General features: G+C 46.7%; 1 protein-coding gene across 9 annotated transcripts in view; it reads left to right on the forward strand.

Annotated features, from left to right (window-relative positions):
- Positions 1-26726, forward strand: part of Soxn (SRY-box transcription factor soxNeuro) — a 252806-nt gene that overhangs the window by 210757 nt on the left and 15323 nt on the right. For 5 of the 9 annotated variants that reach the window (XR_011546555.1, XR_011546559.1, XR_011546557.1 and 2 more), the window contains one exon: positions 2652-2717. Coding sequence is in view for 2 of the 9 variants with exons in the window: in XM_070665484.1 (XP_070521585.1) it covers positions 2652-2717 (66 nt within the window). In the remaining 7 variants the exon portion in view is untranslated. Of the gene's footprint in view, positions 1-2651; positions 2718-26226; positions 26354-26726 lie in introns of those variants that run through there. The other 4 variants (XR_011546553.1, XR_011546552.1, XR_011546554.1 and 1 more) reach the window with 3 other exon arrangements.

A 26726-nucleotide genomic window follows, 5' to 3' on the forward strand; every position in this document is an offset into this window, starting at 1 on the left:
CGTCGAGTCTGGCGATAACAGCGACGTAATTTTTATCTCAATTTTTATCCATAAAAATTTTTTTATCTAAGAATATAGATTTCTGTTTTTACATTTTCTTGTATTTTATTTTATTATTATTTTATTTTATTCTTTTTTTTAAATTTGTTTTTCTTTTTAATCTTTCCGACTCGTTATTGTTTAAACGGCTGTGAGAAAATATCATTTTCCACAATGTCTTTCTAGTTTTTGGTTTAAAGGTTCGGTTCAACAATCTATATTTCGCCGTACTTTCGGTGAAATCGATTGCTTGCATAAGTTGTGCTCTGTGGTCATGTCCAAAGATAGATTGAAAGCTACGTTTATTAATTCGAATGCCTGCCGCTGAGTTACGCTCTACTTGACAAAGGAATGTGCAATCGTCATTCGGTACAATCTGTCATCGCGGCAATCTCCGCGTATAGATTTGAAGTGCTCCGCTTTGCCGATCACGATGAAACGATTTTAATTAGAGTTCCCGTTTCGCGGCGGAATTATCAAAATAAATACGGCATGCATTTGTACCTGTGCTATTATCTCGCGGGCGGGCTAATTAATCGGCGGAGTTGAATTGAATATAAGAAATGTCGCTTGCACCGTGAAATCTCTGAGCGATATTAATTGCATATCGACACCCGTTGACTCAGTGTCACCAAATCTCGCAACGCGGCTCGTTTGTCGTATAATTTCACATGTTCGCATCAAGCCATCGCGGCACTTCTCTCGGATTACGAGAGAGCGTTAGTCTCCGCGTTGCGTTACAAATTTCTACGAATGCAAGAGCATCGCAACACTCAGCGTCTTTTCGCATTCCATGACGCGGTGTGATGCGCGAAACACCCAGCGGCAAAATTATACACTGACTAATTTGTAACACCGTAAACCAATAAATCGCAAGCGACGGCTCGAGCACGCGGAGAGATTTCACGGAGTCGAATCCATCTGCTCAGCTCGCGCTTTTATCGCGTGTCGAGGAATTTCATGCTTTCGCGTGCGGCTTCTCGCGGTAAAAAGTAGAAAGTAAAAAAAAAAAAAAAAAAACAAAACCGCTCTCCTTTTCCGTTTTGCGGCGCAATAAAGAAAAACGATTTCGCTTTTCGTCTCGCGTTCTCCACTTCGACCGGCGCGCCCGCGTTTGCGTATCTCGCGCTCTCGGTTCTTTGACTCTCCGGCGAACGGCCCGCGGCCGAGGGCGAGTTTTGCTCGTCCCTGCGACATATTGCACCGAAAATCACATTCCTACCGACTCTCCACCGTGGTGAATTCGCATTCCCACACACCCACGCACGCACGCACGCACGCGCGCGCTCACGCAACCGGCACGCATGAATGCCTAATGCCTGCGGACAGTGATTTCCACCCTCGACGAGAAAGCGCGCCTTCCTACCCTCGCCCCGCATTCGATCCGTTCGCCCCTCGTCCACCCCTTTTCCTGTGGGCAGATGGGGTTCTCACGACCTCACTCCGCCTCTCGCCAACAGCCCACGACGCCGCGCGTAATCGGTTGCACGATAATGCGCCCGCTGTCACAACACGCAAACACGCGCGGTCCCGATTAAGAAATCAAAGGATTAGCCGTGACTTTCGGATAAACGTTCCGTTTCATTAGAGATATTATTCGACGGTCCGCGCGACGTAACGCGCGTGGCGGACTCCAGTAGCTCCTTTTGTGTAACTTATTATACGTCCGGACCGTGACAAGAGGCTTCGTAAACGCGCCTATAACGCGATTATGGCAATAAGTACCCGTTAGTCCGTTTGATACAGCGGCGTAAGTTCTTAAATCACGTTACGCCGCGACAGCGAGGCTCGAAAGGCCCCCGGTCGCTCGGCCGTAATGAAGATTTAACGCTCACCGCTTCGGCCTGTTTAACGTTACTTCGTGCGCATTGCACATCTCCATTCATTTCCGGTAACAATCGCGCGTTCCATATGCCGGCGTACAGAAGTATGATGTTTATCCGTCGTGGCAGCGTCGGGCGATAACTCGAATAAAGCCGGCGCGTAAATGAATCCCGGTCGGAAAGAAAGTCCAATAAATTTCGCTAACAGCTAAACGTATCGATGTCGCGAAATCACGGCGGTATAATATGCAGAGTGTCTAGAAAGAGAGGAGAGGAGAGCGAAATACGGGTGCGTGCGTGAGCGTGGGCTTCGTTATTACACGCGCGATAGGCGTATTGCAAATAAACGTATTGACACATACGTTGTGTCCTCCACACTTGAACGCGCAACACGGGTCTACACCTTGTCACCATCGACGCCCGCCCCTGCGCGTTCGTTACGCGCGTATATTATTCATCCCGCGTGTCGACTACGTTGAGACGATAATGGCCGGTTGTCGCTCGTCTATCTTTACCGACGTCACTGTTAACAGGTTGGGCGAAAATACGCCGACTGCCGACAGCCTCATCGCCGTTCGTCGTCGTCGTCGCGCTTGTTAACTACTTCTTCTGCAAGATAGTATTCGCGCGGAACAGCCGGAAGTGACGCGCGTTGCGTCGTTAATTAGAAACGTTAACAAAATTAATTATGCATTTTGATGATATATATATATTTTTATATATAAATTTTGTTATATGTATAAATAATAAAAACTTGTATTTTAATGACTTTTGTTCTTTGCCTTTCAGGTCAGATAGCGATCGTAAAATGTTGAACCCGGAAACCGGCTGCTACTCCGAATCTGTACGGGCATGGTGAGTAACAATCGACTTTATTTACAAAACTGATCCGCTCGCGACAGCGAGATTATTTCTCCTTTTAATATGCGTTTCTATCTATTTTATCGCGTATCCGCTTTCGATCGAGCGAGTTTAACAAAAATACATACGCTTTTTTCCTTTCCTCTCTTTTTTTTTTTTTTCCTTTTTTTTGTCGAAACGAAATTAACGTTGCACGTTGACGCGCGAGCGATCCCCGCGGAGATTTTAACTATTTTAACCGGTGCGGCGTTAAACAGCGGGCGCATTTCCGAAACAATGGACACGGATTTTTGTATAATTCGCCACCATTCACTCAATTTTACCGAAAAATCTATCACCCGACGTTATTCCGTCGCGCGAGGAAAACTTCGCGCGCGTGCATTTTTTTCTCTCTTCCTCCTCATTCTCTCTCTCTCTATTTCTCTTTCTCTCTCTCTCTCTCTCTCTCCCTCCCCCCTGTTCCCTTCCCCGCTGTACTCGTAAAAGGTAATTTGCCGCGGCCGCTGATGTATTTATAACAAAACGAATTAAACTCGGCGCGCGCTGCCACAAGCAGGTAACAAAACGCGCCCGGCCGACAAAACCCGGGGAATAAAATACGCAAATATTTGCGTGTTTAATTTGAATCTCGCTTTGGGGTCGAACGTACTGTGGCGCAACGGGAGGGTTAATAATGAAATGTCGCATTGTCGTCGGAGGGGGTCGAACTTCCTCCCTCTCCCTCTCTCTCACCCTCGTTCTAGGATGATTTTGTTGCGCGCAGCATATTGTCGTCGCGTGCTGTCGCCGTACCTGTGCCAGGACAGCGAAAGGCCGCCGTTCGTCCTTTCCGTCCACCTTCCTTTTTTTTCCCCCCCGTCTCACCCACCCGTAACGCTATTCTCTCGCCTTTGCATTAATTTACGACGGGCTATACAAGCCCGCCTCCGGATCGCGTTGGTAATCCCGGTGGCGCCACGACCTGCACATCGCGCGCGATACACTGCGAAAAGTGGCCGTGTGCGGCTTAACCCTTCTCCGCGGGCTTGAATTCGTTTTTTCCAAAGGGGCACCCGAGAGTGCGTTTAAGCCGTCAAGAATGCCGCGACCCTCGGGAGAACGATGCGTGACGAAATGCTCTTTGTGCGCGCGCGGGGGATGAGACGCCGTTGCAAAAATGCGACGTACGAGCTCGCCGGCGCATATTTGACGGCGCAATCGACGTCGTGCGATTCCGATTAGTTTCTCGAATTGAATTCGACGCGCGTTAATTATCGCCGACCTACGCCGCGCGAAACAGAAGCTGTCAGCGGTGAGATATTGATATCTTCGCCACCTCCCGGTTTCGGTCGGGAGCGATTTATCTGCAATTGTGGTGGTTTTTCTCAGGACATTAGGGACGCGATCGCGACGAGCCGAGGAGGGGGGGGGAAGGAAGGGGGAGGAAGCGGGGGAGACGTACCTTAATGCGATTAAGGTCGTTATCAGATGTCGTTTCCACTTCTTGCGCGATGACGTCGACGGCGCTCGTTTGTCATCGCACCGACGTCGTCACGGGGGTTGCATGATTTACTTCCGCCTTTCCCCTTTTCGCGCCCTCCGTTTCCTGCCGTCGATTTCTTCGTCACGATTCGAGCGTGCGACGTACGTCCGCGTAAGATGAATGTATTTCCACGGCGCGGCCCGTACACAAACGCGCGAGACAATCTCCGGCAATTAATTCAAACGCCGCGCATCTTGTCGGCCATCATTGATTCGATGATAAATCATTCCCGGCTGTTTATATTACGCGATCAGGGATAAAATTGTTTCCGCGGAATTGGAAAAATAATTTACGCGATGCTCGCAAGTACTTTCGCCTATACGCGTGACCTTTAAGTAATTTATAACGCGAGCCGGCTCGCCAGAAGGACCCGCGATTTTAAATTCAATTGCTTTAAGAATAATGTGCCTTCTATTTAAGGTTCGGCCAACTCGCGTGTCCATTCGTCGTCGGGAGCCGTTCCGTGAGCGAGCGGGTTAAAAGTACTTCGAATTAGTTCACGACTGACACCAGCGGATTCGTGAACGAAAGGGGAAATAATGACAGCGGCTAGAGAATAAATTCTCAAATCGTAGTGCACGCCGAGAGCTCGCGTGTCGCACGCAGGTCTCGGGCCGTATACACGTCAGAGGGAACATCCGAAGATTCGTTAAGGCCAGCCGTTAACGCCTTTCGCCACGACCCACGACGGCCTTAGGGCCGATTTGTGTCGTATTAGCGGCGAAAGCGAGGAAAAATTATTGCGCCCGAACAGCAAGGAAACACGGCTCGTCGCGTAAAAAAAAAAAAAAAATAAAATAAAAAAAAACAGGGAAAGAAAAAACTAGCGAAGGGTTGGAGAAAACTTCGTTGTAGAACACAGAATGAGGACAAAAAAAAGAAAAAAAAACGAGAATGCTCATCGCGGAAAAGATAGACTTCGTGGTCATTGAAGGCGAGGGTGTGGCCAGGAGATAGGGATGATTAGAAGCTACACCCGCCGAATAGGGGTGCACGAAGCAGCCGGGGGGCGCAGCCGGAAAATTCATGGAGTTACTTAGCAGTCTCCGTTGCAGCCGCTCGTTTATTTTAGGGGCGAGGGCACGAAGGAAGTCGTTACGCCGTCGTCGAGAGGTCGCCCGGGCCGGAGACGGTGATCCTAATTAATAATTAATTACGTCTCTCGCCCCACTTGACCGAGGGAAGAGCGATGCCCGATCGGATTCTTCCCGTCGGCGATTTGGCGATACGGTCCAACGGGCCGGCTTCCGCAGATTTATGGCATCGGGCCGCGCCATAAATCTGATTAACGTCTTACATTAGCCGCGTTTTCCCTTTGTTAGGGAAAGCATCGGAGCGTTAAAGTCCGCTAATTAATACATATTATTCTCCCATCGCGCGCTTAATGATCGCGATATATATCTCGTGTGATTTTCACCGTGCACTTGTGCCCGCGATCGTTAATTATCTATTTATTATTGCGCGATGTATTTTTCCTTACAATGCGGCACAGCGCCCTCCTTCCTCTCGGCGGGAACATTAATTTTCTTAATATGGGGAAATGATATTTATTGCGTTATAAATTATGCCGTATTACAGTCATATCTGGACGTGTGCTCGGTACGAAATTGAAACGGAGCGTCTCGTTCCGTTTGTCAAATTCTTTGAAAACGTTACTTTTTGCTTTATCGCGCGCTAATATTTGGAATGTAAGTTCCTTCGTAAGAACGGTACAACGTATATATCTCTCGCTACGCGGAAGCGATCATCGGCAGTAAATTCTCCCGTGAATGGAACGCCACATAACATTGGACGTTCGATGGCGACCGAAATAAATAACCACCCAGAGCTTCCTGAAGTCCAGAAGTACGGTGCTTTTCCCCGTCGTCCACGAAAAAGTCAATGCCGGACTGCCGGGAAAAGTCGACCAAGTTTTACGAGGGCCGCTCGAAGGAAGAGAGAGAAAGAGAGAGATGCGTGCGAGGGAGAGAACGGGGGGGAGGAGGAGAAAAATCGGAGAAAAAGTCTCTAGGACTCGTTTCGGCCGGACACCGGAGCGAGATCTACCGTCTACACGCCTAAAAGTTATCCGTGTATGCTACGTACTCGTGTCTAGAGCTTCCAGAAACACCCTCAGTTTGTCAAGCGACCCTTCGGTGCCGTTTACAAGCAGCAAATTTGTCTCAGATAACCAAAACAAACATAGCGGTTGATCGCGTCACTATCCAGCGCCTCCAGTTTTTTCTTTGCGTTACATTTTACGTCTTCTTTTTTTTTTCTTTTTTTCCCGGCATTCATATGAATTTAATTAAATAGCACAAACTGTGGTCACTGGATTTTAATAATTAAAAAAAGAATAAATAAAAATAAAAAATGTTATACTTCTGGAATTTAGTAACTTATAACACGATTTATATTCTCTTCTAAGAAAGTCGCAAAATATCAAAAGGATTAATTAAATTTAAATTAAAGAAAAGATACGTAATAAATAATTTCCGTTCCCCCGCGAGCGAAAAGGGCTCCCAGAACGCATCCTCGTTATCGATCATAATTTTTCGGACACCCTGTATAAAGGGCCACAGCTATTAACGATGCATCCTGTCCATGGTCACCGAGTTATGAATCGATTCCGCGAATGCCGTGTTTCGGCTACTTTCTTGCATTTCGACCGCACTAGGGATTTGCATACATTAGAGTTTATCCTTCTGAGAACGTTCGTCTTCGGGATGCACGCGCATTTACGGATGCTCGCTCTGAATTTTGAACAGAATTTTCGTGGCAACCTCATTATGGTTATTTGTGCTCGTTTAAACACTGCCCGCGGCGTATCGCATTGTTGCAAAAAAATTCACCTTCTCATCTTCGCTGACACAATGTAGCGGCGTTCACCAATTTTAAAGACGTTACCTGAGACTACGCTAAGTAAGAATTAAATCGCAAAACAAGACCTCGTGAAATAAAAAAAAAAAAAAAAGAAGAATTTAGTCCAGCTTCGGTCGAAGGCTCGCTTTCTTATCTAGTCTGACACGCGACGACTGTTTTCCTAATTGTCTCTGAAATAATGTATGAGCGTCGGGAAGAGGGAAACGCGTGCAGAATCATCGGTTCTCGTTATAGAGATGAGTTTGATGCGCGATAGATATCTTTGTCGAAAAGTTCGACAGGTCAAATCCAGATGTCACATCGTGGCCTCTCTTTTAACACTTTAATAGACGCGTTAACTCTCTAATGGATACCTCCGGACATATCGCCTCGTCTTCTTATCGATCCCTTCATCAGCGGTGCCCTCGTCGCTGGCGCGGACCCTTTCTTTCTTTGGCACCGCGCGGTCGCACAGAAAAAAAAAAAAAAATAAAAACGAAGAAACAAATAATCGAAATTCGCTAAGTAAATCGTCGTACCGAGCTTACAATGCGATATTTTGATTTTTATTAGTATCATGTGGCGTGCGCGTTCGCGTCGCGAAAGGGTGACGATTCTATGAGATCCCCTTGTCCTCGACGCTCAACGAGATTTTAATGCGCTTCCCGAAGAGGTGTACGTTCGGTCTATGACCGACGCAAACGCGTGATCGAGAAAGGATTAACGATGTTCAGCGTGACCGTGTTGAGAGAAAGAAGAACGGGCGAGAGAAAGAGAGAAAGGGAACTTAACTGCGTATCCACATTTGTCTCGGTGGGGTGCTTCGTCGGGGTAGCTTTACGCTGCCAGGAATCCTTAGGGCAGCTGTGCAAAAAGGAGGGATTTCGGGTTCCAGCTGCGTTACCGTACGAGGGTTACTTGTCGTAGATGGTGCCGAAGGATCTAGGAATCGTTTCGTTCTCTCCTACAGTCGTCGACCGAAACTGCCGTTCGATTAAGCCTGCTTTTGCGAGTGCACCGCGCAAACTGAAAGGGACGACACCTCGGCGCGTCAATCAACTTTTAGGAGAAGTATTTTAATCCGCGAATGGTTCATTCGCGCACTCGTGCACAAAATACATCTTTCGATCTCGTTGTAGTAGCGACAATAAAAATTTACGACCGCGTTGAAACAAAGTATTTATTCGCGTTAGTTAGAAACCGCGTAGACAATTTGCGTCCGTGAATTGTAATAAAATATTAAAGGAGACGTTAAAAAAAAAATGGCACAAATGCGAGGGCTTTAAATATCAAAATTGGGGTAACAAACGGTGCAAATTGATTTGCTTGCGTCCTCGGGCGAGGGACATTTGGGGTGATGATTTTTCTCGGCCCCACGGGCCTTGTTGAACCGGGACAACGTGCAAAAAAATGATACGCAGTGATCTCGATCGAGAGACGTCTGGGGGGGCGACAGCATTGGGGGATTTTTCGGCGAGTGTTTCTCCTCGCGCGCCTACTCACCACGACACAATACGTATATTTGCGCGAACAGTCGGAGAGCGCAGCCCCCGAGGGGGCAGCGGGGGCGGTTGTCGTGGGGTAAACATCGTGTAACCACCAGGGGGGGAAACGCAGGGGTGAGCGCACGTTCCCGTGCTTGCATACGATTCCATAAATATTTTATTGGCTCGTCATTCGACTTTATTGCGCCGCACGATCGAATGACACGCCGGATTAGGCGGCAGTTATTCCCTCGGTGCACGCGAGAAGCGCGAATCATACTGATTTATCGCTTTCGACTTCTGGCCGGCGTGTTATAACGCGTAGGCGCGTGTAAACGTAATTTTTCAAGTGTTATTATAGCCGGATTTTTGAACATATATTTTTATATTCGTTAAATTTAAAAAAAAAAAAAAAAACAATTTCTTAATTACAACTCAAGTTTAATTGAAATGAAATAATTTCATCAAACATTTCGTGCTAGCGTGACATGTTACCGCGCCATATGGCGGACGTTAACAAAAGAAAAACTCGTTGACTAATTTTTTAAGAGTTTGTCAAACTCAGGGTCAAACACGGGCCTTTTACATCCTAAGTAGTTTGTCACTTCGGACGTATTCAAGGTTGTACGGATTTTTCTGCCGAGAGCGACGCGCCGGTCGGAAGCCTCAAAAACGAGCCGTATCATCCTGATTTCCCGAGGACGTTGTTCGCGACGCTCGCGGCCCGGCAAGGAAATATATTTTTTTCACGACGCAACGACCCGAGGAGAAAGAACGAACGGGCCGGCCCGTTCTCGCTCGCACGTACACCGGCGTTACGATGTCTCGTTCCCGCGCTTAATTAAGCCGAGCCACTTAGTACCGGTGAATGCTCTTTGATTGGCAGACGAGGTGCCTGACGATAACCGAAGCTGACAGGCCAGGTAACGTTGCGCCTATCCGCGCCTATGGCCTCGCGCGGAGCGAGTCGGCCACTCAGTCAACATCAGGCGAATGCTGAGTTATGTCGAGGGTCCGAGTTCTTTTAAACTCGCCAATAAATCGGGCCCCGGTCTCCATCGCCGACGTTGGCCTCTCCGTCTCCCCCGTTCTCGCCTATCCTTCGCATCCCCCGGCCCGGTGCTCTTCCTCTTCCTTCGTCTTCGCCACGGACGCGAGAACAGCTTCCCTCCCCGGTAGTCGTCGTGGTCCTTTTATTTTTTACCACCGTGCGTCGTCTCCTCTCGCGCGCCTCCGCCGTTCCTCCTTCGCCCTCGTCTTCAGGTAGCGCAAAATTCATTGCGGCCTCCTCCCCTGGTCTCTCGCGTCTCCTCCTTCTCTTCTTCTTACCTGAGCGTCCGTCCATCCGTCCGGTCGAGCGAGGTGCGAAAATATCGGCTCGTTTGCCCGATGACTCGACGGCTTCTTCTCCGCTCGTTTTCTTCCATCTTTCCCTCTTTCCCCTCCCCGCTTCTCCTCGAGAGAATTTTTTTTTTTCTCGTTGCCGCGCGTCCTGTCTCTCTCTTTCTTCGCCGCGCGTGCATCTTTCTGCGTCTCCGTCTATTTCTCTCTTTTCCTTTTAGTCGGTCGGATAGTCGATATTATTTCTGCAGCGGCATTCCATCGGATCGATCCCTCGCGTATCATCGGTGCCGGACAACAGGAAGAAACTTACACGACAGCGGACGACAGTGACGACGAGAACCGAGATCCAACCCGATTGCGATTACGTTGGTATCGAATCTTAGGCGAATTTTAGGGAGAATAAATCTTACGTGTTAGAACGTATCTAATATACTATCAAAACGATTTCGAACGATTTGACATGCTTCTCTATCTCGTTTTAATCTTTACTCGCTTAAGAGATATTTTACTAAAACGACGCTAATACTGCGTTGCGTTAATACTGCGTGTGAGATGACACACGTCGCCGTAATAATGTATCGTAATGTGACGACGCAGCGGAATTACATGTCGCTGATACACAGCGTAATAACAGAGACTTAACAATAATCGCGGACTAATACCCTAATTCGCACTCGGAAGAGGCAGCGTTACTTTCACGCACAAAGGCGATACGAATCTCAATCGCAGGGCAAAAGTCACTCGAGGTGGCCACGTCATAGTTCGTTTAACAAATTCGAATTCTTCGCGTCGGTCATTTGTAGACTCCAATTTCCTAAGCAAGCGTATTTCAACGTCATCTATCGCGATCGGGAATCTCTCGGTGTGGCGTCGTCACCAATTAATAATTACGACATTGTCGCCTCTCGCTAAACGCTTTAATCAATGTCATCGGGCCAATTTCCGATCGCCGTTGGTTCCCGTCCCATCCCCGTTCCGTCCTCGCCCCCCCGCGGCCCTCGCCCGCTTCCCTCCGTCTCTGCCGTCGCCGCCTCCTCTTCTACGTCCTCCCGCGCGCGCCTATCAGGGCGGCTCCTCTGCAGGAAATTACGTGGTACACGATCGAAACGCAGGCGGAAGTCGCAATTTATCAGTTTCCAGGCTGGACGCGCCGCCGGAGATCACGGTTCCGATTTTCCTCCCCGCCTCGCGCCTTCCTCCTCATTCACGGCGGTGGACCGGCCTTAATGACGCTTGAAAATCGATCGCTTCGATCTCTCGCGTACTGTCACTCGTCACTCAGTCACGCTTCGCTAATTGCGAGATATTTATCTCCGCGTGGCTGTTTTTTTTTCTTTTTTTTTTTATTTACATCCTCGGCGTCTTCGACAGACTCTCTGCGCGCGAAGTGTCTGGCCGATTTTATTTGTTGTCGTAATCGTAATCTCCCGTATCGAGTGATTAATTACGGTCGCACGTCGACCGCGCTGGAATAAGTTTGTCGATCGGCTCGCCACCGACGTTAATAACGACAACTCGTAACTCGACCGTGACTCACGTGTATCTCGTTTGCGCGAGTCCGCGATTAAAACAATCGACGTCACGACACTCGGGAACAATGTCATGATTGATCGTTGAGCGAATTAAAATGCTACATCTAGTAATAAATAATACTGATAAATTGTACGAATGGTATTTTCCGCGTAGACCTTTTTGCACGTTATTTCGCTTTCGCCGTTCTCCGGAGGAGAGCGATCGAGCGGCGATATCTTGTCAGGGGAAGATACAAAAAAAAAAAATATATATAGATATATATTCCGTGCGCTCCATGCACGCGCATGCATCGAAATATCGCTGGCTCCGCCGATTTGGAGTGCCCGGGGGTGCTCGAGTACCCGCTCGATCGCGGTTATGAATACGCGGAGGTCTTTTATGCGATTCTCACGCGAGCGCCGCGATTCAGTACGCCCGGTTCAAGATCTACGATGAAGCTGTATACGTGGCCCGGGCTTCCACCGAAAAGAAAAGAAAAGGGAAAAAAAAATAAAATAATAAAAAAATAAGATAATGGAGAAACCTCGTAATAGACGGTTCAAAAGGGCCGCACCGGAAAATCGTCGATGCTCATCCGTAACGTCGAGAACGATCTCGGACGGATTCCCTACGTCATTGTTTCAACAAGGAGAAAACCCGGGCGTGTGTCTCGCAACGAGAGCCGATCATTTGTCGGCTAAATGAGTCGACGATGACCGGAGAGCGGTCCATGTATAATATCGCAGCGTCATTCCTCGCGAGGTGTAAAGATATTTCACGGAATTGCACGGTGCCTTAAAAATTCGTTACCGTTCTCACGATTTTCTCAACCCCAAGTGGGAGGGAGGGGCTATGGGTTTCTGAATTTCCTGCGTTTTCTCGCACCTTATAAATTCGTTAAGCTGAGATACCTTTTCATCGCATTTTTACGCGCATTATTAATTGCAGAAATAAAGTTGTACAAAGTTCGCGAATTTAAACGAAACGTAAATCTCGATTTTTATTTTGCCAAGTGATTATTTGGCAGAACTCTTTCGTAAATCGTATTTCACGTTGACTGCCAATAAACAACGTCGACGGAACTTGGTTAAGAACGGAAATTCAACCGGAAATCGCACACCCAGCCACACATCTGCGTAAAACTTTATGTAATCTACTTTGAAGGTTGAACGATTAAAGTTTTTTTTTTTTCGAATAGCTACGCGTCTTTCGTAAAAATTTCTCTAACATATATATATCTCAAATATCTTCAAACAATGATATATGAATTTTATAAAAGAACTACGAAAACAAAATTATGCGACTTACCAATCTGCATGAACTCAGCGGAGTGGTAGAGTTCTGCCGGTGACTGTAACATAAAATTAAAAATATTAATGTAGACGTGCTAAAAATAGTTAACGTTTAAACAAAAAAAATTACGCGTATGTATTTGATTTTTTAATAAAAATAAATAAAAATAAAGTTAATAAAATGACAAATAAAAAAAAAAAAATTAATTCTCACCTAAAAGTTGCTCCGCCGATGCAGGATGCCTATCCGAGGCCTGCTCCTCCTCTCAGATGGGACGTGACGAGCCATCCTTCCGCGCACAAGATACTCGCGAACGCGACCGGATGAATTTCTATCGCGAAAATTATCTAAGACGTTCGCGAGATATTTTTCGGCACTCCCGTAAAAAAAAATAATCGTCAAAAAAAAAACGCCGGTTACTAGCGGCACTCCCGGTACGACCGACGAACCGGCTGCGGTTCGTATAATGTGTTATCGGCGTGCGGCACTTTTTTTTCACTGAACGATGCACAGCAGTGGAGTTTACCTCGATCTGTAACAGATAAATTAAAAAATTATATTAAATTTGACTCTCGCAGGCTCTTGTGTAATTCTATAATTATTTGCACGATACTATGCTACGTATGTCGTCGGGACGTTTTCTTTTTCTCCTAAAATATTACGTTATACTTTTTGGAATGAATCATCTCAACCGGCACACACCTGGCGAGTTTAGTCAGCCATCAATCTTAATCATCCGCAACGTGTTGAGAGAAATATGGCCCTCCCAATGCGAGAGACTCTTATATAAGAAGAATAATAATGAGGATCGTATATATAGAACGTAATGTCTATCCGGGCATAATTACGGTACATAGGCATCGTCGGCCGTATCGTAATTATGATATCAGTATCGCAAATAGCGCACGTTTGAAAAGACCCTCCGATTAAATTTAAATGCTAAAAATCCTAGAGTTCTTTGTGCGATCAAAGAACTGAGTAGGGAACACGGGCGCGTTTCTATAAAAATCGGCTCGGATGAATTCGCGAAATGACTTATTTTCGCGACGATCGCGGCGGGGTCAACAGGTTGTTCTTCAGCTGGCCGACTTCCGGCGACTCCTCGCAAGGAGAGGGAAGAACGATTCCGACGCCTCTCAATTGCGAACGATTTAAGACCGCCATTGGCCCCGACCTCAGAGGCAGCCCGCAAATGAAAACTTTCCCCATCTTCTTTTGCCAACTTCCGCGAAAGACTTCGCAGTGGAAGCCGCTTCTTCTTCTTCTACCTCTCGCCCTTCGTTTCTGCTCGGTTCCTACTTATTTCCGTATGCGAGTTGCGGTTCGCCAGGCAATCGTGTTTCCCGGAAACCTTCGCTGGCGAAACGTGCCGTGCAATAAATTTTACCGTAGGCTCGCATTTAAGCCAAGAGGGGTCCCGCCTTTTATGCTACTCTAACTGACATCCTACGTACATGTTCAATGCACGTAATAAAATTTACACTACGCATTAACTATCGTTTGCAGCTCAATAATTGAATAAAATATCATTAGATATTAAATTGCTGTGAAATTAATACGAAGCTAAGTGAATTAATAATTATGGATTTAAAGGGGGGGTTTAGCCGTCCCAATTTTAAACGTATCATATTAGAAAAAAAATTGCGAGGTTCGAAAAGAATTTCAAAAATGTCGACAATGAGAGGATCGATGAGCTTATATCCTCGCGCGGATGATCGAAAGAAACGAGGGGAAGGAAAAGGAGGAGAAGGGATGGGTGCTCGTCTAATCTGCCGGCAGTGATCAGGACCTGGTATCGATGATGAAGTCTCCGAAGCCTTTGAAGTCCGCCGTCCTTCGCTACGGGGGGGAACCATTCCTCGGAGTGCTGATCCTCCTGATCCTGGCGCGGCAGCTCACAGCCATTTTGTCTGTCGGTACCTATCAGTCCCATCTGTCTTAATGCTTGTCAAAAATTAAAAGTGAGATTGGAAAAATGCGGATAGGAAAATAATGACGTTTCGACGCGTCGGCTATTTGTATCCGTGCAAACTCTTTCGCAGATCTATTTCCTCGATAATTTCTGCGCTCGGGAATATCGCGAGATAACATTACATTCACGCAAGGGTTAGGTGCTACGCGATAGAATATATCTAAGAATAAACCGCATAACGAATTAACCGCCTGTAGCAATTTTCGAATCGCAATGTTAATTAGCCCGCGAGTGATGCGCTTCTTATTAAAAATTACTTTATAGTTCATTGTCCTGACTGTTTGAGTTGAATAACTCAACAACTAATTTTTCTCCAGCGTGTTATACTTTTATTTCCTCACATTTTTGCTGAATTAAATTCTCATTATTCTATCTTTTACCTAAAGTACTTTTTATGCAGTGACAAAAAGTGCTTTTTTTTCGAAGAGGTTCCGCTAATCGATTACCGGGGGCAGGGGGGCTTTTGTTCTCGATTCTCTTGCGCGCAATTCCTGCGAGCAAAATTTTTGATCCGAGGATGGATCCCGGGTATTAGCGCTCTCGTTATCGCGTCGATTTTATTTCAAATTCCCGTGGAGGTAGGGAGGCGTAGATGCGTTTAGATAAAAATAGCCTCGTAAAAGAGGCCGCTCGACCTGGATCCCGGATGCAGAGCAGTTCTCTTGGCGCTCACTGCGAACCCCAGCGAAGCTGTGCGGCGAGCATACCCCCCCGGTCGACAGATACCCGGTGTCGATATCGTATCCGAGCGGAAAACGAAATTTTCGAATGGAAAACGCGAACGGCCGCGATAACGAGTCCGCGTCGATTCCGATCGCGTGCGCGTACAATGAGTCAGTAACTCGCTCTCCTATCTCCCTTTGGGAGGGAGAAAAATGGGGAGAGAGAGAGAGAGAGAAGAAGAAGAGAAGCGGACATAAACTCCTATCCCACCTACACCTCCGCGATCTCTCGTTGCATCCATGCCGACCAATGGCCGAGCACCTGCGCTTACGCCGTGCAAGCTTCTCTCCCACGATCCCACGTTTCCATGGCTCGCCTGGTTTCACCGCGCGAGCAGTTTCGTATCCCCGGAATATGTCGGAATACGTTTTATTTATTTTCCCTTTTTTTTTTTTTTTTTTCCTCCGATAGAGCTCGATTTCATTTCGCTCGTGGATCTTCGTTGGAGCACGAAGGCGGGGTTGCACAATCGGGATTAACCAGCTAAGCGCTGAATTTGCGACAAAAGGAAAATTTAATTGGCCTCGGAATTTTACAGCTCACTTTTATTAAACTCCTTGCAAAAGTCATTCGAATTTCTGACGTTACGGAAGACCCAGAAATAAAAAAATGTGAGCGGCGAATAAACAAATTTTTTTTTTCCTCTCTTTCTCTTTTTTTTTTTTTAATAACCTCGCTAATAATTGTCAGCCAATTCGTTTAACAGTTTCGCAAAAATTATCGGGAATGTATTCCTCCTCCGATGAGTTGAGTACCGATCGGTGCAACTTCTGCGTAATGTATTATGTGATGAAACGGACGTGCGATAGGGTGGACAATCGCCGAGGCGAGCCATTATGACGCTCGTGCGACAAGTTTGAAAAGGCAACCCGATTGCATATCTACGCCATTAAGATATCAGCAAGATATTTTAAGATAATTCAAATTTTTTTCGTGCGTAAGATTTTTACATTCCTGCAATTATGCCTAATGGAAATCCGGAGAACTTTTTGACAAAAAATTTCCCCGTGAGATTATAAAAGTGTTAGGAAATTTAATAGAGAATGGGAGAGTGATTTCGCTGCGACGACTCGCGCTTAGGAACGACGAAAGATCGGTGAAAAATCTCTCGAAACGGAAGTTTACGCCGCGGTATATCCGCCGCCGACAATCGATGCGGATGCAGTTCACGTACGCACTATTTCGCGAATAGCGATATCGGGTACAAGTTACTGGCTGCGTTATCGAATTCGTTTTCCCTCCCCTACCTTCTCGTCCCATTCGACGTTTTCGATCCTCGCGCGGTCGTAACTTCGATAGCGCCATAACAGTGTCGCGGCTGTAAAAATGATATACACGCGCTGTGGGATTCGCCATGGTGATTCCCGCGGTGACACACGCCGCAGTCCGGAAGGTAGAAAATTATACGCGGCCCCGAATCTTCGTTCCTCGTTGCCCGGAGAGGCGTCGATTTCGCCCGATACCGTAATCGAGCATATATATAAATTTCTTTTTTTTTTTTTTTTTCTTTTTTTACACGACAAATATATTCACGCAAGAGGATAAAAATATCTAGGGAGAATCGTGAAAGCTGAAGGGAATGTTCTACTCCAGGCGATAAGAGAAACTATTTTAACTAATTTCTTTCTTTCTTTTTTTTTTTTTTTTCTTTTAACTTTGGTTGCTTTCTTTTTGATATCTAATTATAACTTTCGGATCAGAATTTGTTAGAGCAAAAGTTCAGGTATTATTGGTGCTTTAATTTTAAATAAATCAAATAACGCGGCAAAATGTGATATTTGCGTTATGTAATTACATGTAGGAGCGTTAAATTATTTTCATCAAAATTCCAAAGTGATTGCTTTCGAACGTGTTTCGCAAGTGAAGTTCAGCTGACAAACATGCGCCGGCGTGTTTTGTATCGTAATCACGTGTACTCCAATAGTATTCGTTCGCGGAAATTCGAGTCGCCGTAAAAGCTGTCGGCTTTGTGGAAGGCAGCGGTGAAACTCCCAGGATAATTTGAAGGGTATACCGTCCCAACAATGTGGCACGAGTTTACCGCGTGCTGAAACGACGTGCGCGCGAATCTTACGAGGAACGTGTCGACAAGTATAATTACACGTGGCATTAATTTTTTTATGTAAAAAATAATTGGGAATATAGAAAAAAAAAAAAGAAAAAAGATCTAAGTGAGAAAACGCGCAGAATTTTGAGAAACTGTTCTCGAAATGTGCCTACCGGTAAGAATCTCTATCTACATTTAAGAAAAGTTATGTACGACACGTGTGACGAACCGTGTAATTGCTGTTTTCCATTACTCCACGTGCATCCCGTATGCCCGACCGACAAGAGCCGAAACAAAGTCTGTTGAACAGATCTTTTATCACGTTCTGCTTGACATATTCGAAAAAATATGTACATCAGAACTTACTTCACAATATGTTCATACGAGTGGTAATAAAAAAAAAAATTTCCATTAAACTTAACAGAATTTACGGTGGAGGATAGGCGTCGCTCGATTACTTTGCGTTCTTCAAGCGAATATTGTACATTGAAGTTCGAGTTAAAATCTAATCGCTGTTTGTCTCGTCGCTTCGCGTCTCACTTAAATCCATCGAGCTACGAAGTTTGCAGAGTGGACGTCTCGTACGAAACCACCGTCGTCGCTAATAACCGCCGTCGCTCGCACACAGCGCGCCGAGCTCCGAGAAATCGTAACTTGGCGTGTTTATCACCGGCGAGCCGTGCGCGAGGAACGACTTCTTGCGTGGGGCGTTAAAATCGTATGAGATTTTTAAGCCCCACGTTTCGCGTGCGGGGACCGCAACGGTGACCCCCTGGTCCCGTGAAGGGGGGAAGGGCCGCCGTCCTACGGTCACCTCCACCCACGTCAACGCGCGAACTTCGCAGAAAGTGATGCCGTTCGCCGAGCGTGAAACGCTTGCATACGCTGACTCGTGTGGCAACGGTAATTAAAGAACTTACACGGAACAATCTTTTCTGCATTTTTCTCTCCCCGCCGCGTTCTTTTTCGTTCGCTCTCGGAACGGCGCACTGCATTTCCAGAAACGAACAACCGATTCAATTTTCTTCAATTCCTCAATTAGAAAAGAAAAAAAACAGAAGGAAAACGTGAAACAAAATAAAAATAAAAATACAAATAAAAAATAAAATGTTAATTGTTAAAGATTAAGTTGTTGATTAAAATATTAAAATCAAAAAACGTTAACGTCACAGAAAACGTAACCAGTTTTCGCGTTGAGGTTTATTTTCGAAGTACTAAACGAGTACTTTGTTTTCGAGTTCTTGAAGCGCAGTTACGTCGCATCGAGAAGTTCGCCAAATTGCACAATTATACGGAGGGATCGTCCCTTACTTGCGGTCTCTCCAATTTGAATTTGCAGGGTACGGTAAATTGTGAGGGCAAAGGGTGAGCGATAAAAATCACGGGAAGAATTCGATGAGATTTAGAGAAAGGGCCAGGGATAGGCGCGAGCGTGCTAAGGACTCGCTCTCTTTCTCGCTCGGTATTTTTTTTTTTTTTTTTTTCCCTGGCCTTTCCTCCCGCTTCCCACCTTCTTCTTATCCTCGTTGTGGAGGGCCAGAGTTCGCGGTGGGGCCGTTCATCAGAGGCAACTTGTCACGCCGCTGGGCATCGGGCATAAATTCCACTCCGTAATGTGACAGGTCCTCGCTCCTACCCCCGAGAAAACCATACTGTGGCCTTGCGCTACCATCTAACGGGTGTGCGGAAACTTATCTCATTTGCCAGAGCCTTGTTTAATCGCTCGGAGCAGAAACATCTTGATAACCCTATTAACTCCCGAGTCTAATAAAAGAAACGAAAGGAAAAGCAGAAACGCCTTTTGTTTTTCCATTTCTTTACTCTTTTCTAACGCGGGTAACTTTGAGAGCAATTTTTATCGTTACCTTTATCAACGTTTATTAGATTTGTACTTTAATCGATTAATTAAATAGTAACAATGCGGAAAGATTGTAATAATGGAAGAGTTTTTTTTTTTTTAACTGATTGTTAGGCAGTTGAGATCGCGGGATCGTAACGTAAACCTGTGACGCCCATTAGCGTAAGTGTTTTTTATTGATTTATTTTATTTTGAAAAAAAAAAGTGCGACGTGTAACGTGGGAAACTGGTTCGACTTCTATCAGGAAAGGTATATAGATCGATGAGATCGGCCGGGCCAGTCACGGTGCTTCTACATTTCCGCCGGAAGTTAGCAACGATCGTTACGATGTTCATCGCGGTGCAACGCGGATATGTGTAAACAAGCCTCATCATAAACGACTCCGTGACACGTGTCAATGCGCGGAAGCGCGGCGTATCGTGAATTGGTACGATAAAACCAACGATAACGGCGGAATCCGCTATTCGCCGCTGCGCGCAGGAAGACGTTGAGTTTTAGATTTATTACAGATTGAAACGCCAGCTTTCTAATAGTATCGCCGTTCCTCGAGCCGACGCTGAGCATCTTTACAATAAGACGGGGTCAGCGTGAAACGTATGGCAGCGTTGACTTAGAACGTCCAAGGAGCAGAAGTCAAATGCCGACTTTGAAATGCGACAGAAGCTGTAGATCGAGATAGACGTCGTGTACCTATCCGCGTGCACGGTGCACGTCTGTGTGTGCGCGTGTGTGTGCGCGTTTGGCAGAGTCGCGATTTAACACGCTGATAAACGCGAAGATGACAACGACTCGCACGTCGCGGGAGGCTCGTATGCGTGCAAAACACGACCAGGGAATTTCGTACACGCCGGGCAAGGGAGGGAAAGAGCGAAGTTGCGTTATAAGGTCAAGTTAAGCGAACACCGAGGTACCAGTAGCGCTTGGTCCCCAAGCGGCAAAAGCGACTTAATGTCCCCATTTGTCCCGTGCGCTCTCCGGAGGCGATTCATCCTCGCCTTCCTTTTGTTCCTCGCCCCCGCGTCTCCGGGTGTCCCTCCCTCTCGCCCCCCTACGACGGTCTGTACAAACGACATTGCCGTATCACCTAAATCCACCCCTTCCCTTTCATCCTGAAACAGTAACTCGGGAAGATAATTAACGGATTCGGACTTGTCGCTCGCTCTCTTTTTGCGAGCCGCGCCTCGGTTGAACTCATCCGGCCTGTTCTCATCGCGTCTTTCCGAGGGATCAAAGCGAAACCAGTTTGAACCTATCTGTAGATATACATATTTTCGAGTGACGTCAACCGAGGTAACGCAGTAATTTAAAATTTATTAAAAATATATAATGTATAAAATATTTATACATCGAACAATTTGAGGTGAGCCACAATTATAATTATAATTAATTTCTCTGTATTTGTTTTCGCACGAGTGTCGAAGGTAATCGCTATGTGATCGACAAGATCAATAATCACCGATGAACGGTTGTGACAGGACGAGACCTTATCTTATCTAGACGCGCGTAGATATAGATGTATATTAAGTAACGTGACGTTCGTGTAGACACGCGAATCGCTCGTCAAAAGGATTAAGTCAGTAATCTGGCGTTAAGTCTCAACGCTCATTAGCCTCCGCCGACTTAATCGTGGATTGAGCGTCCGTTAGGCCGATCCACGAACAGTTCCCGCTAACGTTTCAGTTAATTCGCTTAATAACGTCGTTTAATAACGCTTCGCGCTGTTCCGGTCAGCTGGCTGCAGCAACTCCGTGGCTTATCACGGAAAAAAAAAATTTCAGACTGCGATCGGCGGTAATCCGTTTATTATTAACTAAATTTAATTGGGATCTTGATCTTCCTCTGATAATTCCCGAGTGCGTATAATTTTGCGTTAACGAAAGTACGATTTTATATTACACGTTACCTCGCCTAATGGCACTTCGTTCGACCGCTCGGTCTTCAACCGCGGCATGTGTTGATTTTAAAATGGTCGACCGGGCGCGATAATCCGCGCGGCAGCGATATATTATCCCGCGAACTGTTGGGACGCCAAGACATACGTTCGGCGCGTTATCCGCGTTGCCGTCCTCTTTTACTCGATAAAAAAAAAAGAGAGAGAGGGAGAGAGAGAGAGAGAAAGAAAATCCCTTCGCGCGCGATCTCGCGAGAAGAAGAGAGCCTTCGCGAAGACGACGACGACGACGACGGCGACGCGACGTGATGGTGAACGGTAAATATTAATCTCAGGCGTTACAATGCGCGCGGGTCGTTCCGTTTTGGCCTCGAACCCGCCGTCACGTCATTCTTCAGCCGGCGCTCCTCATCACTCTCCGGACCGAGCCGTGACCAATCCGGAATAAATATTGGCGATTATTAACTCGCCACGCGGACCGCTGAGGAGGATCCACGGGGAAAAGGGCCGGCGTCGTTGTCGAGGTGCAAGACGGGCCACGGACGCGAGGTCCGGTGTCTTCGTGAGATGCTTGAGACGTTAAGTGGTCCCATTAGCTACGTTCCTAGGTGGACCGTGGGGCTCGGTGATGGCATTCCTTCGGTACCGTCTTCTATCTCCCTTTCTCTCTCTCCCGCCCTCTTTTCCCATTGCCCCCGTGTGCATTAATTCTCACGATGCCACGTGTGGCCGCTAATATGGCGACCCGGAATCCAGAGATCCCCGTGCCTTCCTCTAATAAATGAACAAAGTGCACTTATTCGCCGAGAGATGCTCGAGATGAATAATTACGTCAGAGCGAAATTGTCTCTACAAATTCTCGTGATAGTCAAAAATACGCCGGAGTGACGCCGACAAATAACACTAGTTTGCTAAGGCGAATCTTTAAGGTGAGAATTAACCGGGGACGCGATATAAAAACAATGTCGCGTTCATATCTCAGGTATCATGTGGAGAACTAAGACTTCCTTTGCGGCCGATCACGAATCAACAACCGAATAGCCGTAACAAGAGATACGACGTGACAGCGATAGCGGACTCTCCGCTTCTTACGATCGACGCGAGATCGAGGATACCCTTTGGATGACCTCGAGGTGGCGGAGAAGAAGATAAGCCGAACGGCGTCCAGGTGTCTCGCGATAGACCGACAAAGAGCCCGAGAGGGCCACTCGCACGTAACAGCGGGCAGAGTCATCGTTGTCGTCTCACCGGAGGGCGGTTGTGAGGAGGACTCGTGGAAAGAGGACGGTCCAGACTTCTTTTTTTTTTTTTTTTTTTTTTTTTTCGACGGAGGGAAAAGAGCGGGAGGGAAAGACGGAGAGGAGGAGATGGAGATGTCACCGTCGTCGGCCGGGCTGCGCGGCGAGTCAGCGAATTCCTCGTTCGTCGAGCCACCATAACGACTTCATCCCTCCAACCGTGTCTCTGCGAGTTGGGCGCAGAAGCGAAGTTTGTGAGATAAGTTTAACCGTCTGTGAAATACCTCCGGTTTGAAGTTTAAGGCTTATATTCGCGCGCAAGTGCGTAACTAGAGATTAGCGACTGCTGAATCTGGATTAAATTGTTCTTTTATATATATATATATAATATCTAAGTCACGAAAAATATATATAATTTATACGGCATAATTTTAATTTGCAGATACACGCGTTTTCTGTACACATCGATGTCTCTTCTTTCTCTCTCTCTCTCTCTTTTTCTCTCGCCACGCGTCTCGCTCACCACCCTTGTACGCGGGCCTTTATTTTTGAGCCGCTGAGGAAGATTAAATTTACACATAGTAGCACCGCAGAACAATACCGGCGTTGTTTGCACGGTGTGGTAAATATTTGAGTGCCATCCCGTCGCGCGCTCTCACCGTGCCACGCGTTGCTACGGTCCGGCCGCCTTCTGTTCGAGCTGGCCAAGGGCTCGAACTTCAGAGTACATACTAATTCCCTTTGCGCACTCTTGCCGATCGTTGTTTGCTTCTGCCACTTCGCTTTAATTGCTCGCGAATCGTGCCGTAATGACTATCGAGCAGCCATGGGGATCAAAAAGAAGAGAACGAGACGATCGATATTGTTTTCTGATCTCTTCAGACGTTTATTTCGATAATTATCTTCATTAATTAGCGAAATACGAATATCGATAATTTAAAAAGAATGTTATTAATTTATCTCGCAAAGTTTTATCGTAAAGATCCACGAGAGAAACCTGTACATGCGAAGTACCGCGAATTCGGTACATGTGAGATCCTTTTTACCTTGATTTTCTTTACCCGCGAAAAGCGCGCATGTGAATTCGGGGATCGATCGATCATCGCGCCTCCGTGAGGGCCAGAGTCGGCGGCGGGTAGGAGAGTCGGAATGGCAGTAAATAAAAATCCCGGGTTAATTTTTTTCGAACAATGCCATCGATGCTCGCGCCCGCCGGTGCGGAGGGTAGCAACCCTTTTTTCATACTGTTCAATCTCTCCCAACTGAACGTAATTCGTGTCGCCATTCAAAACGAAAGCTAATGGTATTGCTTTCCCCCTCGCGGGCCTCGCGAAAATTTATCACGATCTTGCCACGAAGGATTTATCTACCTACGCCAACGGCGAACAGAAAATCGCGAAATTAACTGCGAAAATTCAGAATATCTGAAAGCGCGGCGTATTCGAAAAAATATTCAAAATTACCAGGAACCTCTAAAAAAAATTTATGTTTTTACTTGATGAGTATTTACGAAAATGATTTGCGTTTAAAGAAAGTAATATATTTTTTTTAATCGTAGTTTTGCTTGTTAATTTTTATTTTTTTTCCCTCCCATAATTTTGCCAGCCACGTCTGTATGCGCAGACGATGACGCGTGGTAGTCGAGAATAACGCAAGCATAGTTCTCAAGAGCGCACCTCTTCGATCTGGTTGATAAAATTTCGTTCACTCCGACTCATTATATTCCTCTCCAGTTTTTCTAACTGCTTAACGCACTTTGTCACTTAACTCTAATTGATTCTTCCTTCCCTCCCACACATTTTTTTTCTCTCTCTCTCTCTTTCTCCATCTTTTTTTATTTCTTCCACACGTGTCTCCTTATTTGTACGCCCATACTTCAGCCCTTACTCTAATTATATCGCGCTCGATCGAGTACTCCTCTCGTCGTCGTTGAAATAAATTAAATTACAAGATACGCACGCGCGTGGAACGACAAATAAAAAAAAATTTTTTTTTTACGTTCTATTTAAAAGAACGCTGGACGTTCGCGCTTTTGTCAGGGATCGCATGAATTATTACGAGGTCCTCCGGTTTGAGGTGCACCGCGCAGTTGAAATCCACCGCCATGTGACTCTACATTAACGATAGTTCTTAAATCAATCCCCGTCCGTCACATTCTTGCACGCGTGGGCGTGGAATGCCTCGTACGGCGGCAGGTAACGAACCAAGCTCATTACTCGTCGTCACGTGTCATTCGTGACCTCGTCGTAAATGAAGGGAAACGAGAGGAGGCACCGTCCCGGCTCCGCTATCCTCCTCAGATCGTCTCGTTACGGCCATTCGTCATTTTCACCTTCGCGCGAACGGCGGGCCGCGTACACCTTGTTCGATATATTGCATTATAAAATTGCATCATTGAAATTAGACGTCCTGAAGTAATAACCAGACGCGAGGCGCAAGGAGAAAAAAAAAAAAAGGTTTTATTGAAATTATCAGCAACCGCGACTTGAATTGCCGGATTAAAAACCCGGGGACGATTACCGAAGTGAAGGAAAGTCCATTGCGCGAATTATGTCAAAGCTGTTCCTCGCGACTGTCTAATTGCCACTTTAATGACACGACTCTTGATAGACGCGTGAAACGCGCTCGTCGAGGCGTGGAGCGCGTTACCTCTATCTCGTCTCACCTGGTTACGGCCATCCGTCATTCTCACACCTCGGAGGTGATAGAAACGCGCGCGCGGAGACGCTCTCGAGGAGGAAACGCCGGCAATTGTACGTCGCAGGCGGCGTTCGCGACGGCGATAAGCCACGACGTTCGCCGTTGCGCCGCGTCGCGCCGACTTCTCGCATGTCGCGCTGCATAAAATTAACTCGCGAATTAGTCCCGCGCACACGCGACGCCCGCGTGTAGACACATTCCCGACACGCGCACGCGATGTTACCCGCTTCAAGACGCAGCCGATTCACCTGAATGCGCCCGCGGCTTATCGGCTGATAACGCAATAAGACGTAACCGCTGCGAACTCGGCGAAAGGAAATCTTTAGAGGTAGAGGAAGCGGTAGACAAGTCGCTCGCGCCAACGGGCTAGACGCGCGAAAGTAGCCAATAGAAATTTACGATTATTTAATGATTATTTAATAACGTCTGTTAAAGACAGTCCGTTTATTAATTGCGACGTAATTAAATTGATTTGCCGTTGGAAACGTTAATCTGTTGAGAGGACAAGCGAGACTTTATACGTTAGAGAAAATATACGGCTGTAAGATTTACATTACACGCGTGGACGAAAGAGCGGCAGGGGAACGTGTGTCTCTAAATGTGTCTTAATAACGGTCGTTCTCGCGTGACTCACGCGTCAACTCGCATATATCACGCGTTACATTCCTCCACGCGTCGACGGCCCGCTCGCACCTCCACGGATTCTTTCGCGTCCGCTTAATCATTAAGAAAGTGCTTACGACGATGCGACATTTGATTAACGTTATTTCCTTTCAATGTGAAACCCTCCCCTTTTTCTTATCGCTGCCCCTAGCGCGCCCCGAATTCTTATGCTTAAATGCGGAATGCTCCCTTTTTGCCAAGTTTCTTCCCTCCTTTGTCAAGTCGCGATTCTATCGGATACGCGACTTCTTTTGGCCGTAGCAGTTAAGTGCAGCCTCGTTGGTATCAATTTGGCATGTTTCCCGCGATGGAGCGGCGGTTAATTCGCCAGAACGGAAACGGTCTTCACCTTAGCCACGGCCGAAAAAGGACCCGACCGATCGCTCTCAGACGCACGTCTTGTGTGTGTTGCAGGGATTGGAACGCGACGGGCAACGTACGCGTGCAGGAATCCTGGCCGACGTGAACGACTCTCGCCGCGACAATGTCGAACCATTTCATCACCGAAGGATCAGGCTCCTTGATTGTTTCGCGCGCTACGGTGAGTCCTCCTTCACTCCTTGAGAAGATCAGATCAAGCGAAAGAGAATCGAGCAAGGCGTGAAACTTACTAGACACTCGAGATTGATTGCTTTTCGCTGACGCGCGGTCCCCGTCCCCCGTCTCGCGGGATTCACGCGAGATTTTTCAATTTCACGAAAGGCTCAGATTTGTACAAATGCCATTGCACTCGCGATTGACTCGATTTTCTTTCTGCGCTTGTGTTCACACGCCGGATCATAATTTCGAAGGAGACAAACAGATATGTTTTTCATTTAAACTGTTTGCGCAGAGATCAGAAGGTAGAAAGTAGCTATATATGTATATTAATTTATTCAGACGATGAAACCTTTCCTCGTTGATTTTAATTTTGT

This window comes from Cardiocondyla obscurior, linkage group LG13 (assembly GCF_019399895.1).
Source record: "Cardiocondyla obscurior isolate alpha-2009 linkage group LG13, Cobs3.1, whole genome shotgun sequence".
In the NCBI taxonomy this organism is placed as follows: Eukaryota; Metazoa; Arthropoda; class Insecta; order Hymenoptera; family Formicidae; genus Cardiocondyla; species Cardiocondyla obscurior.